General features: G+C 36.3%; 1 protein-coding gene across 1 annotated transcript in view; it reads left to right on the top strand.

The window, feature by feature from the left end:
* Positions 1-308: 308 nt before the first annotated feature.
* The window catches only part of THOC2 (THO complex 2), a 50,742-nt gene continuing 36,363 nt past the window's right edge, over positions 309-14,687 (top strand). The window contains exons 1-7 of the mRNA XM_035891963.1: positions 309-367; positions 6,773-6,831; positions 9,033-9,127; positions 10,357-10,408; positions 12,742-12,812; positions 13,557-13,678; positions 14,457-14,590. Coding sequence (XP_035747856.1) covers positions 309-367; positions 6,773-6,831; positions 9,033-9,127; positions 10,357-10,408; positions 12,742-12,812; positions 13,557-13,678; positions 14,457-14,590 — 592 coding nt within the window. The remainder of the gene's footprint in view (positions 368-6,772; positions 6,832-9,032; positions 9,128-10,356; positions 10,409-12,741; positions 12,813-13,556; positions 13,679-14,456; positions 14,591-14,687) is intronic.

Here is a 14,687-nt window from a genome sequence, read left to right as displayed (position 1 = left end):
GAAGAGGTGGGAGCGGGCGGGGGAGGACGTCGCTCGGAGCTGCGTCCTTGTTGCTGGGGCTTAGGGACGAAACCCTGGTCGGGCAGAGGGCCCGGGCCGCCTTCCTATCCGGCTCGGCCTCCTTTGTCGGTTGCTGACGACCTCCGCCGAAACTCGTCCCCGGTAGCTGGGCCTAGCTCTGCTGGCGCCCGCGCCCCGAGCGCCCCCTTTCTGCCTCTGGGTCAGGTTTGTCGGGTGTCGGGCTTCTCTTTAGCCGCCCCCCCGGGGTGATACGGGGCCCGAGGCGTTCTTGCTTCGCTGGTTCCACGATGTTGACCTTCCCGGCTGAGGTCTCGGCCCCTGTCCCCACCTTCCTACCTACTCCGAGGTGACTAGCGCTGTATTCTTTGATTCAGGCAAGGTAGGATCAGCTAGTCGTTCCTCTTCACCCTGCAAGGTAACCTTTGTGTGCTAAGGGGTCTGGTTGCAGCTTCCCAAATCAATCCAGGTGTGCTAGGAGCTTTCCCTTTCAGGGCCTTCTGTGTATCTCTTTTAAGCAATCTTAACTTATCAGGTTCACTAACTGTGTTGCCTGCTGTGTTTCAGAAATGCATCTGTTTAGGGGGTTATTCACCAGCTTGTCCATTTCATGTTGCTATATTAACTTGGACAAGGGTGTCCTGTGTACTAACTATGTTTTTAAATGCCCTCACTTTAATTCTTCCATGCACTTCTGGTTTTTGTTGTAACTAAAAAACCCCTACAGTTTCATATGAGTGTTTGGAGGATCACTGTGAGAAATGTTTCTTGATATTCACTCTTCTTGTTATTTTCTTTTGTTCATCTGTTTTAAAAGGTTGTGCAGATGTGGTAAGGATCTTCTATGTGCATGAAGAAAAAAGTAGTGGGGTAGAGAAGAGAGGACATAGAGACTCCCTGCACAAAACACCGTTCTCCCCAGACACTCCATTTTGTAGTGAAGGGGCCCCCTTTTATAGCCATGTCGTTTTTGGCTTTGAATTATGCTAGAACATTATCGCATTAGCATTTAAGTTTAACGTGTTTTGATGTGAATGATACAAAGCCAATGAAAATCTCTTCTGTACCTGAATTTCCAATAAGAATGAAAGTGTTCGGGAGTCCCCAAGCAATGCTGATGTTTGCATTGCTTTTTAAATCTCCTGCTTAAGATTTTATGGCAATAGCTGAGTTTGCATCCAGCACGGCGATATTTATGCAGTAAGCACAGAAACCTTTTTTTAAACTTCAGTGTTTAGAAGCTTCTGTATGAACAACACAGAATAAAATGTATAAACAAATACTGATACCTTTCAAAAATCCACAAATGACTATAATAAAACAGATTGCCTTTTTATACATATACGTGTAGATGCACTTGCTGGCTTTTCTGTAATGTTTGTTATGTGACTACTTCAGGCAAAAATGACTTATGATTATGATTTCTGTAACTTACCCTGTTATGATCACTGCAGTTGTATGGAGTTTGCATGAGGACAGAATTTTCATAGATGATCATGTAATGGCAGCTGCATTGTTTGCATTGAATTCTCAGAACTTTTAAATAAGGGGCAAGTTAGATTAGCTTTTGACCATGATAAAACCTTCTATGATTTTCCCTTCCCCCTAGAGGAGTAGTTCTTAACTGTGATGGGAAGAAAGTGTTAATCTGCTGTAGGACCAATAAAGCAAAATGATAGGCTAAATTCCTGTATTTGTGGCATTTACACTTCATTTGATATACTGTTTAAATGCAGTTCCAGGCATGATTGAAAGAGTAGTTTGTAAAAGAGGCCATATGTTTTAAAAGAAATGTGATTGTGTCTGGATAACTGTTGTCAGGTTTTGCAGTGATAGCTTTATAAGCAAGTGTAATATGTATGAACTTATTTTCTAGAAGCAAAAGAATTTATCTGTAGCCAGGAGAACTTTTTAGGAAACTAACTATTTTGGGAGACACTTCAATGTGAAACTTTGTGTTTCTTTGTCCAGAATTTCCTATCTCCCGTTTTACTGGAGGAAAATAAAATTATGATGCTCTGTCTCCAAAATTAAACACACAAAATATTTTTAAACATTATTTGAAGGGGAATACATGTCATGATACTTCTTTACTTTTATTGAATTATTTATCTAATACAAATACACCCAGAACTATAAATTAGGTCTAGGCCTAAATCTAGGCCCCAATTCCAGTCTCAGGGTTTGTGATTCAAAGCCAAGACATTGCATTATATTGATAAACAAGTTAGAAAAGTGGGGAAGGGAAGGATACTGCAAAAGGACAAAACCGACAATCCTAGAAAATACAGAGTTTGCAAAAATTTTTGAAGTGGTTTTCTGGGATTTTTTTTTTTGTTTTTTTCACTCCATGGAAGCCTGGTCTAATAAAGCCCATGCACGAAGTCAGAGTACATTCGCGCTTCTATGGAGGGATTTGTTGTGTTTTTAAACAAAGTGGTAGGCTTATTCACAGGGAGACAAATACCAACTTTCTTGAAAAGTGAGGATTACAGAAAAAAAAAACCCTCATAAATAGCAGAAAGAAAAGATTAGGTCTTATGGAAAAAAAATATTTATTTTCTGGAGCATGAAATGGCTTATATGATCTGACTAGATCAGCCCAAGATAGTATTTTGGCAGTTACTAATTACCTAAATAAACCCACAATTTTATATTTTGGGGGAATATGAAACTGTTTTGAGAGAAGCAAATTATTTGTTTTTATTTGGCATTTCAACTTCTACTGCAATTAATAATGGATGCTTAAGATGTTTGCTGTATATTTTCCTATGTGATCCTGAGTGGTAGGGTGGTGGTCTGCGGGAGATGCTGTTGGGGAGGCAGGGAAAGGAAGAAAAAGTTTGATTGTTTTATAAAGACAATCAAATATAGGGATGTTTTAAAGAAATCAGTTTTAAACTGACTGATCTTTTGCTGTGAAAAATAATGAACTTTATTTTTGCTGATGTGATCAGTTTGTCGTGATACAACAGTAATATCCAAAAACCAGGAGGTAACAATTTTGTATGTGTCTTAGAGTGTCGTAGTGTTAATTGGTGAGGCAGCATTGTAGAGCTTACATAGCGGTGACTATTGACTTCCTAGAAATTGTTCAGAGGCCTTGCTCAGAGCTATACATGCTTTGAGTTTAATTCAGAGTTTTGAATTTATTTGAATCCAGCTACTGATGTGTAGTAATATCTAATACAAATACATAAATATACATCATGTGGTAGTTTCAAGTGTTCTTAGCTGCCAAAACTATAAATTGGTCAGGATGTGGTAATCTTATCTGTAATTTTCTATTTTGTTCAGACCCTTCTCTGTCTTACACTGTCCTTTGTAGTGAAATTGTATGGTTTTGCATAGTGTCTTCCACTATAAGGTGCTGGTCTATGACTGTAGCCCATACAGACATCTATAAATATGCATACAATGGCAAGCACTTATTAGACTGATACCTTACCTAGTTTTTTGAGATTAAACACATTGGGGACACTTTAGTGGGGAAGTAGGGTTTTAATAATGTATGTGGCTGGCAGTTTATGCAATATGTTAAGCCTCAAGAGGCTTAACATCCTGTGAACATGAAATTTTGAGACTTGATCTTTCAAGCACTCCCACCGTGTTTGTTACTTCACTTACACGAGGAATGTCACAGTGTTGGGTTAAAGGGCTGAGAGTCAAGAAAACAGCATTTAGCTGTAATTTTGCCATCCTGGGTGCAAAATGCAATTGATGGTACTTTTTCTCAACTAGGGAACTACCCACATCACTTAAATTATGCGTGTACTTAAATGTTTGCAGGCACATGCACTTTGTGATAATTACTGCCATGTACTGTGTGTGGGAGTGTAATTGAGAATATAGGATGTTGTGTATGAATTGGGAGGCTTAGGTTCAGTTACTGGCTCTGCCATGCAAACTTGTTTGGTAGGTGCTCAATGCTGCTTCAGAATTTGTTGTTTAAGCAAATCTATCCCATCTTAGTCCAAAACAAATTTAATTTTGAAACTTTGGTTTTCAGAAGGGATTCTGTAATTATTTTTTATTATTATTTTTACTCTCTAGGTTATCCTATTTTTAAATTGTATCTTACATATATTACACAGTTTTATCTTCAGATGAAGAGATGTAGGTTTTAGTAGAGTAGGGAAGTGCTCTACCCTAAGCTTGCAGCAGTGAACTACAGGCTTGGAGTAATTGAAAGTTTCAAATGAACCCTTAACAGACAGCAGACGGTTTGGGTCTGTTGAACTGAAAAGTGGACCTGATAAATTCCCATTGTCCTGAGCATTGTTTAAATGGGAAAGTATTGGTGTGGCTTTTTTCTGAGTTGATTAATTGTACTAACATTGACACTTTTATTCTTGTGAATGCACAAGTATTTTGATTTTAATTTATGATGCACTCAGTTGAGACTCGATGAACTAATCTCACAGCTTGTTGGTGCTGGAGGGGAGGGCTTCTGCCTTGTCTTCAATTCACCAGGGCGCTCTACTCTGGTGCTTACCTGACCTCCTGGTAAGCTGCTTCAACTTGAAAAGGTGGCAGAAGACTTGGGTTTTGACCATTTTTTTGCCAGGTTTGTCAGCTTATTTAGCTGATTTAACTGACATGAGGGCTAGAACTGCAGCCAAGAAGGAAAGAAGTATTGGTGAATGTGTCCATTTCTGCAGCAGCAAGGCATTAAATCAGCTCAGCTGTACTGTCTGACAGCACCTTCAGCAAAGGTCATCCTCCTTTGGAAATAGAGTACTTGTATGAAAGAATATAAGCACAATTATTGATTTACATCCAAAGAGTAATACCAACATCTTTTCTACTACCAAAATTTTCCCATATAGACTTTCACAAAAAGAAAATTTTGCTTTTTTCCCTCCAGTTTAATAATTCGGGGGGGGTTAATTACAAATATAAAGGAAATAGTTTTACAGACTGATTTTAAATAGGGTTTCTTGTTAGAATGATCAAACAGATTTGTGTCTTGAAGTAATGTGAAGTTGATAGCACTATTTTGGTATTGCTGAAAAGGGAATCAGAAGAGGCTAAAATTATTTTGTATTAAGATGTACTTAAGGGAACTCTTTGGTCTAAGCAGATAGGGTTGTTGCTCATGTAACCTGGTTGATGATATCATCTTATGACATAGCGGTCAAAGTGTGCATCTCCGTAGATAATTTTTTGGAATCAGATGTTTCACTTCACTGTTATTTGTGTACAGAGCTTAGAAATAAGTGCTAATAGGGTAACTTGTTTTATGGAGGATGGTAATTAAAATTTAGGAAAATCTCAGATCAAATTGATACACTCTTTGGGGCCAGCTGGGAAAAAAAAATCTATTGCTTCTTTAAAAGAAAAAGTGCACTTGTCATTCATGAAAAATAAAATTAATTACCTGTTCCCTTGTTTTGCTGTCTCTGTTCTGGTTATTTCCAAATACGTTGCATTCTCATCAGTAGCATTTAGAACATCTTAGCCATGCTAAAAACCATTGCTTTTTGCTGAGCTTGCATGTTTCTGCTGTTTACGTTATGTGTGAAACTGCCCGTTTTCCAATTGTCTTTAAAGGGCGTATAGACTTTGTATTTGCTAATTATAATCCTTTGATTGCTGGAACAGTTGTTCAGTCCTGCTAGAGAGGTAATAATCTGTATAGGGTGCAAACCGAATGAGTAACGGATTGTTACAGAATCCTTTTTTACTGTTTATTTTTCATGATAAGCCTCTAATAATTGTACATACCTGCCTTATTTGAGAAAGTGCTTCGAAATTGCTCGCACAGGAAACTGTAGTCTTGCCATCTTGTGTAGGAATACAATGTAGCTCTGATACTGTCTTCAGTTTCTGCACATGAAAGACTTTTTGATTAAAAACACGTAAAATTCGTGGTTGAAAATCTGCAAGTGTGAAGAAAGTTCTTAAGATATTCATTGTTGTCTTTTATAATATAGGAAAATCGCTACCTTTTAAAAAATACTGTTGCTTTTAAATGTGAAACTGCTTTTGAAGCCTTATGCTAGGGTGACAGTAGCAGTAGAGGAGAGGGAAAATCCTTGTCGCTTGTAAGCATCTCCATTTCTAAGCTGTCAGTGTAGTGGAGAAGCCTGCTCTTTAAGCATATATTTTACAACACAGAGCTATTAATATATTTCATGGAACAGTCTGTACAGTATTTACTGTACTTTTTACGTATGGCTAATTTTGTTGAGGGAGCTCCGGGAGTGACTAAAGACAATGTAACATGACAGGTCTTTGCAGCCTGCAATGGATTCTCGTAGTGACTAGAGTAGGTGAAATTCTGCCGTAACATTGATAAAACATTTTATCAGGAAATCATGCACATAGTTAAAAATTTTTTACAGGCCAGAAATTGAAAATTATTATAATCATGGTATTTCTATGAGAAGCATTTCCTTGTTGGTTAATAACAGTAAGTTAATACTAGGACTTCTATGCTTCCTTTCACATACTCAAATAGCTCACTTTTCTGTGTGTAACCATGTGTAATGTTAGGAAGAATATTTTAAGTATATGATATATAAACATGTATGAGATCTACTGTGAGTCTTGTACTTCTTTGCTGTGGAGCTTCTGTGATTTAGTGTTTACTCTGTGAAAATTGAAATGTAGTCAGCCATTTAAGCTGCCCAAATTTAAAATTATTTTAGCCAGAACAACAACAAAAAACCAGCCCCAAAACATTTGTGTGTGTATGCTAATATCTAACTACTCTTACAGTTTTTCATTTTTTGTATTTTTTTTATTTCAGTGTGCAGCTATGTCGCGCTCTCAGTGAAAGCAAAAGCCATGATAATATCGGTTTCAGAGGTAAGTTGTGTGGGGTTTTGGGTTTTTTATTTTAAAAAAAAGCCTGGAAACAGTTGATCATGCATGTGTCTGCTTGGAACATTCATATACGGTGGTCATTAATGTGTGCTAAAGGCAAATACCACAAGTAGTAAGGCAGTACAGACATCCACAACTAGGTTTGTCTTCAGATGTTCAGGTGAGAAATTTCTTGGACAGTAGGAGATGGTGTTGGGGTAGTCCAGGATTTGGTCTGTGCTGTGGAAATGGAATTCCATTTTGTAAACTCAGTGTACAATTAGATTTTATTCTAAAAGTTAAATATATGAACACTAATGCATGCGAGTGTGATTGTATGCTGCAGAAAGTAATTTTTACAACAGTACCTGAGTTATAGACTTTTTCTCCTTTGCTATTAAAAGACACCACTGTCTTTAAGTTTTTTTAAATTCACACTTCAAGAAAACTTTGGTTAAAGAAAAATTAATTTTTTGCTTTGCAGAAACTGTTGGAAGAAAAGCTTCCACTTTACTAAGGCCGCAAATGTGCCGTGCTGTTCAGATGGTGTTTTGGGTTCTCTCTAAATCGGTCATAATGGGCAACTGTAATAGCAGAAAAGATAAACCAAAACATTTTAGTGTAAATTATAAGTAATATTATTAAGAAGAATGTATTGTTCAACAAACCAAAATCACTAGTCTCAAAGTTTCTGAAGAAAGGCCACCAGGTGTCCTCTGTTCTAGACAGAGGTTGACAATTTCTAGATGCTGTTTTCTTTTTCTTTGTCCTTGCTGTCAGGATCTAAAAGATCCAGTGGGAATGACTAGCTAGATACATGCAGTGGCTGTATTGGACGACATAATAGACAGTAGAAATAGTCTTTGTCGTGATGGAAAAACCCCTGAAAATATGGATAATCTGGAGTGACGTACAGAGATGCTGGCTGCTAAGAATTTGTTGGGAGTCCAAGTGACCTGGATCCTGTTCTGAAAACTGCACTGGCACTTGCATTTCTGCCTTTTAGCTCCAGAAAGACATGTATTGAAGTCCAATATACCACAAGCTTATGGAGGCGGGTCAGGTTTAGCAATGTGCCTGTATAACAAAGTCTCCACGCTTTGGGGAACCACTTGCAGAGGCATGTCTGAGGCTCTGCTTATGGCTGGTTTGGGTTCATTGTAAATTATTAAATTGCGTACTGCACCAAGTTGCCCTCTTGAATTGGCCTTCAAAGTAGTAGAGTCATGTTTTCCATAGGATTGATGTCTAAACCAATCCTGCTATATTCAAGTCTTTAGCTATTAGTGTTCTTTGCCAAAAACACTGTGATAGGCAAAATTCACCTGTCCATTTAAAAAAATAAATAAATCTGCTTTTAATGCAGCTACAGTGGTTTACAGTCACCCAGTTATTGAGTACTTGGTGTAAGTCATTAAGATCTGTAAGTTGTATACCCATTGTGAATATTGTTTATTGAGCAAACCACATGGTGCAAATACAAGGTAAAAGCATAAGATTTTACTATTTTTCATATACTAAAAAGTATAGCATCATTGCAGTGTGTTATTTAAGAACAATTCTTTACAAGTTTACCATAGCTGGTTTTGCAACTGCCATGTTTAACATTGCAAGATTGTTCTCAGATGCAGTATCTCTGTTTAGTGTTTCAGCTTAAAATAAACCTTTGTAAAACAGCATTCTTCAGTTATGGGAGACTTAAAAAAATAAAATTCAAAAAAACCCCCTTGTTAAGCATTTTTTCTCCAATTAAATTTTACTTTCTCCTAGAGAAATGGTTTTTGAAACCATATCTGTGATGAGATATGATTAAGAAAAAGTACGGGAATGTTTTCTATGTATTATATTTTTATGTATATATAAAATATAATATTAACGTGAATTATAAATTAAAGCTGTCTTTATTAAACCAACTGCCAAGACTCAAGTTATGTGCAGGACTGTAGTTTTTCATCCCATTTTACTGTTAATCCATAAACTCTCTAGGGAAAGTGGATCATTACTATGTGCTTGCATGAAGTCTTAGATATTGATGCTCAGATTTAATCTGTCAGCAGTAATAAAGTAATTCCCCTCACTGGCAAGAGAAGCATATTCCGTTTACTTGCAGGGTGTCTGAAGTCTACAGCATTATTATAAACATTGCTTTAAAAGTTAGATCAAGGATTACTTAATATGTTCCGTAATTCTCTGTTTTCTTTCAGCAGATATCCAACAGGCTTTGTATGAGCTTGCATACCATGTTGTCAGAGGAAACTTAAAGCATGATCAAGCCTCTAATGTTCTTGGTGATGTCATAGTAAGTATATATTTGTAAAAATTGCATACTTAGTAAATTTTTAGTAAGCTATAAAAGTCCGAATGAAAATAAAGCAGGATAATACTAAACAGGCTTGTTTTTCCATGTCTAAAAAGTTGTTCTTGTCAAGTCCTTTTTCTTCATTTGTGTGCACCTGAAATATATGTAGTCTGTCAGGGTTTTGTGTTTTTTGTCCTACTTTTTGTGGTGAAGAATAGATATATTCATTTTCAGCATAAATTAAAAATTAAATAGCTTTTAAAAAGCATATGAAGACCGAGGTTTTTATAAATGCTAAAAATAGGTTTTACTTGCTGATACAGCATGTCTGTAATGCCACCTACTGGTTTTTATAGTTTACATCTTTCTTACAGTGTAGCAATGTGCATGTCTGCCATTTTACTACTGAGTTGTCTTAATGCCTTTAAAATAATGCATTAGACTTATTTGTTGTTTGAAAAAGGTTTTTGTTAAAATTCTTTGAATAAATAGAGAAAGTAGGGAAAAAGAGTATTTTCCTCCAAACTTCAAAGGTTACCAAATGTTGGTGTTCCTAAAAAAAAAAAAAAAAATCAAACCTACAACTGAAAAAAAAAACCAACCCCACATCTAAAAAAATATTCTAGTAATGATTTCTTGCTCTTTGTAAGTTCTGAGATTACTGCAGAAGATGTTTTTTCTTAATGTTCTGTCTGTGTCAAAAGAGCAATCTATTCTAGCATAACCTTTTTAGGTTTTTAAACTTCTGCATTGGGTTTGAGAGTAGTCAAGGCTGAAGTGCACCTTGCTGTTGGGGTAGCATGGGATAATGTTTGGTCTTTAGTTACTGTAGGAAGTTGTAATTTGTTCTGTGCCTGAGCAAGTGTAGTCTACTGTACTGTGCTGCTCTTCAGACAGGGAGTTCCATTGTGCTAGAGAAACGGTGGTAGTAACCAGAGGGGTTTGTCCCTGGCCACTAGATACTGTTTTGAATTACATTAAAGAGTTGTGTTATTTCATTACATATCAATAATTTAAAAGTACAGCACTTGTGTTAGATATTATTCAATAATTGAGCCTCTTCATTATTAATTAATAAGAATTATTAATATAATTAGGAATAATCGCATTATTAAATAATGTGGATTTACTTTATGATGAAGTGTTGTTTTGTGTAACTGAATAAGAATTTTCCAACTGTACATATTGGAGTTTCTGTATTCACTAAGTGTAATCTTTTTCCTTTTTAGGAATTTCGGGAAGACATGCCTTCCATCCTAGCTGATGTGTTCTGCATATTAGGTAAGTTGGGTTCCCTTCATCTCAGCATTGCGACAGATCAGGAGTATTACATGCTTTGTGAGTTAGCTTGTTGACTTCTTCAGGAAACTTCATTAAATCTGTAAAGCCTGACTTCTTTACAACATGTTTATTCTTCTTCCATGTATCTGTATCTCAGTTGCTAATGTCTTTTCATTCTGCTTTGTTCTGTTACGGTTTCCAGAAGTTTACCTATTAAAGGCAGTGGAAATTGATCTGCCAAGAATAGTTAAAGGATCTAGCTTGTAAGAATGTTGGATGTTAGCTAATGGAATCAGTGACTTAGTGTTGTTATCATTCTCAGAAGTATTTTAAATAAAAGTTGATTTATTGGTGGGCAGACTCCCTGTTCTCAGAATATAGTCTGTAAATATTTTTATCTGTACAACTGTACAACTCTTAGTGAAATGGAGCTTGTACTAATTGTCCAGAAATCTAAAGGCAAATGACATCATTTGCCAAGTTACTAGCTGCCAACTGAGCAGGCTTTAAAGATGCATACTTCTTGTACTGGTAATAACTTCTGGATTTTTATGTTGTAATGTTGCTGCAAAGCTGTTTTTCTGACGGTTTTAGAATTTTAATCCTGTATACTTTTTTTCCAGATCATAGTTTTAACTGCTTCTGATTTCTGTCTTGTTCTATGTGTCTTAATGTTCTTTCAACAAAGCTCAGTAAATTGTTTTGACACTGCCCATCACAGATCCTGGTTTGTTCTGTATCCTGAAGGAGTGTGGCGTCTACTGTGCTGTGGCCGCTTGTGCAGCGAGGCACCTAATTAAGTTTGCATATGCAGCCTCAGTTCTGTAACATTTAAATGATGAGTTTTGACTTTGGTTTATTCATAATGTTTCACGCTGTGTACTTGTGTCATCTTTTTGTAATAATTTATATAATGTAGTATTATACTGATACCATTTTGGTTTTTTAAGCTGGGTTAGGAAACTTAGATTAGTTGCTGCTTAAACAACTTGAATAACTGAAACTAGTGTTACCTGTCTGCCTTTTTTTCTTCTTTTTGCTCTCCCCCCATCTTTTTTTTTTTTTTGTCGCCTTCCCTTCAAATTGGCATGTAGCCAAATGCTGCGCCTCCATTAGTAGCAGAGAAATAGTATGGCTAAAGGGCTAGGTTTCAAACTCTGGGACAAAGGATGTTGGACAGTTTCTTGCTTGTTTTTGATGAGTTTCCTCTAACTCTTTTTCCCTCTAACCAGTATTTGCTGCTATCAGGATTTTTTTCCTCCTAATTTCATCATCTTATACATTATGTGTTTCAATATATGAGGATTTTGATTTATTCACTTTATCCACTCATCCACATTCCCTGGACTAATTTTTTTCTGCAGATTGTTCTTTGGCTGAGAGGCTTGGCTGCCAGGGTACAGACTGATCTGGCCAGTCTGTTGCCTCCGCTGCCACCCTGCTACATCTCTGGTTTTCAGTCTGTCTGGGGGCTTCTTTCTCAGATTTTTGTTGTTGATGTTTGTTTTCTCTATGGGTCTAGTTTTTCTGCGGGTATGCCTGGGTTTTTGGGGGTGTGTGTGTGTTTGTTTTTTGTAATGTCTGCCTTGTATTCTTTTATTGAGTTTTCCACTCCTTTTGCAGCTCATCGCTTCCTCTAATGATGTGCTTTTTTAAACTACTTTAGGCAGGTGTGCTTCCTTGGCTGTTGTTTTATGGCCTGTCTTCCCATAGGAGGGAATTTATGAATTGCATCCAGTAGCTGACAATGCAAAAGAAAAGAATGGAAATACAGAGTCATAGCTAGTAAAAGACTGCAGACCAGGCAGTAAATGGTAGTTATTCTGAAGAGACAGGGAAGGAGACTAGAACATTAGATTAAGGATAGGATCACGCAGTTCTTTTCAGTGATTTGTGTTTCTCTTCTTTTCTGCTTATTATTGATTCTTAATGCTTGCCATAAACCTTATTGCAACAGAGAGAAGGGTGAGAAAAATTATTATGGCATTCCTCTGGCTTCTGTTTTACCTGCTCATTAGATTTGTGGATGTGAGAGCTGTCATCAAAATATTATGTGGACCTCAAGGTGGATGAGTAGGTGGAAAGTGGCAAGAAGCTAGCATGTTTTAAACAACCTCCTTTACATTGTGTTATCATCAGCATTTATCATAGAATCATAGAATGTTTTGGTTTGGAAGGGACCTCTAGAGGTCATCTAGTCAAACCCCCCTGCAGTGAGCAGGGACACCACTAACTAGATCAGATGTAACAGAGTAGTTATAAAAAGAAGAAACTCTTCTAAATTCCACAAGTAATGAGTTCTTTTTTTCCTTTTTTTCCATCTTTTATAATAGATATTGAAACAAGTTGCTTAGAAGAAAAAAGTAAGAGGGATCATTTTACCCAACTCGTATTAGCCTGTTTGGTAAGTTGCACTTAAAAAGTCTTCTGGTAAAAGTATATGCCAAAATTGGACAAGAAAAATCAGAAAGGTTTTTTTGGGGTTTTTGTTTTGTTTTTGAGGAAAAGACTATTAGAATGTCTTAACAAAGTCCCAAATAATTTAAAAAAACATCTTCAAAGCATTTTGGTAGAGTAATATAGTACAGTTGTCCCTTAAGTTCTCTCAAAACTCTTCAAATAATTCAAATTTTTCTCCCTGTCAGTTCAACAGAAATTTTACTTCTGAAGTACATTTTGAGTTGGACTTATCCCTTATGCAACCTCCTCTGTCTTTAGAAGTGGCATTCCTAACCACACATAATAAGCTTGATCTGCAGAAAAATTCAGCATATGAAAATAAGGCTCTTTCTCCCAGAATATGAGAGAGAATGGGTATAAGCTTTGTAAATATGCAGTTCTTGGTAATAATGTACCTAGATGCTATGCAGTGTATACTTAGTAACCAGCAATTAGGCTCCAAGGGCTTGATTTTCAAGGTGCTCTTGTGTTAAGAAGTCTACCACTGTAAAATTCCAATTTCAGTTAAATAGTTTCTCAGTTTTGTCCACCTCTATGTTTGAAGCAGAATGCATTTAATATCGTCGTATATCATGATATTTGAACTTTTTTTTGTAGTCAGAACATATATGTAGCCTAAAGTAATAATCAGATGGTTTCTAGGTCTTTGTAATTGACAAATTTGATGTGTGGTTTTGGTGTTTTTTAGTATCTTGTATCTGACACTGTCCTGAAGGAGCGTTTAGATCCAGAGACACTGGAGTCATTAGGACTTATCAAGCAGTCTCAACAGTTCAATCAGAAATCTGTTAAAATAAAGACAAAACTATTGTAAGTTTTGGGGCAAGGGTTGTTTGGGAAGCGGATGGGGAGGGGCAGGGGTAATTTATCTGGTAACAATGTTTTCCAGCAATGTGTAATGTTTCTTTTAATGTACTCAATTTTCTTTAGGAAATGTGTTTTGTTGCACTTGTCATTGACAAAAGAACCTCGTTATCCTTCTTAGTTTTCAAATTTTTGAGAAATGTAAATCACCTATTGCTACAGTGATTCCATATGTGCAGATTAAATACTTAATATTTAATTTGTGACAAATGCAAACTTACAAAGTATAAGAAAATTAATTACTGCTGTTGCATCAGTAAAGTATGGGCATTTGTATTCATAAATAAGCAAATGTAGTTATGGTAGTTTTGGTAACACAGGATTTATTTTTGTGGTGTGTGATTGTTTTTTGTCTCTGCATCCAATGTTTCAGTCTCAAAGAACACCACTTGAAACTAGAATAGGTCCTTACGTACGGACTATTACAGAGCAGTTCTCCAGCATAGTGTGTAAGAACAAGCTTTACTGTTAAATATAAGCATATTCTTGCTTTTAAATGGTCTGCATTTGAAATAAAAGAAGAGCTGGATTTGTTTGGAGAATGCTGGCTACCTTGCAGGTATTCATTGTACTGCGTTCTCTGATTTTGCAATAGCTCAAGTAAATTCCAAGTTCTTAAAAATATGTTCAAAATTAGCATTTTGTATAACAAATTTAATATCATTAAGAGCATAAATAAGCTTCACTGTGGACATGTGTTAGTTTGATTTCTGTTTATTTGCAGTTATAAGCAACAGAAGTTTAATTTGTTAAGAGAGGAGAATGAAGGTTATGCGAAGCTCATTGCAGAACTGGGGCAAGACTTATCTGGAAATATCACTAGTGATTTAATCCTTGAAAATATCAAATCTTTAATAGGTAAGGAATTTGAAGCAATATGGGCATTGGTTTTCCTACATGGTCTTATTACAGAGAGTGACTTTAGACTACTGTTCGAGATCATCTGTGGACCGAA

This window comes from Egretta garzetta, unplaced genomic scaffold (assembly GCF_000687185.1).
Source record: "Egretta garzetta isolate BGI_Z169 unplaced genomic scaffold, ASM68718v1 scaffold53, whole genome shotgun sequence".
Lineage (NCBI taxonomy): Eukaryota > Metazoa > Chordata > Aves > Pelecaniformes > Ardeidae > Egretta > Egretta garzetta.
The sequence above is the reverse complement of the archived record's forward strand: the minus strand, read 5'-3'. Positions and strand labels throughout refer to the sequence as shown.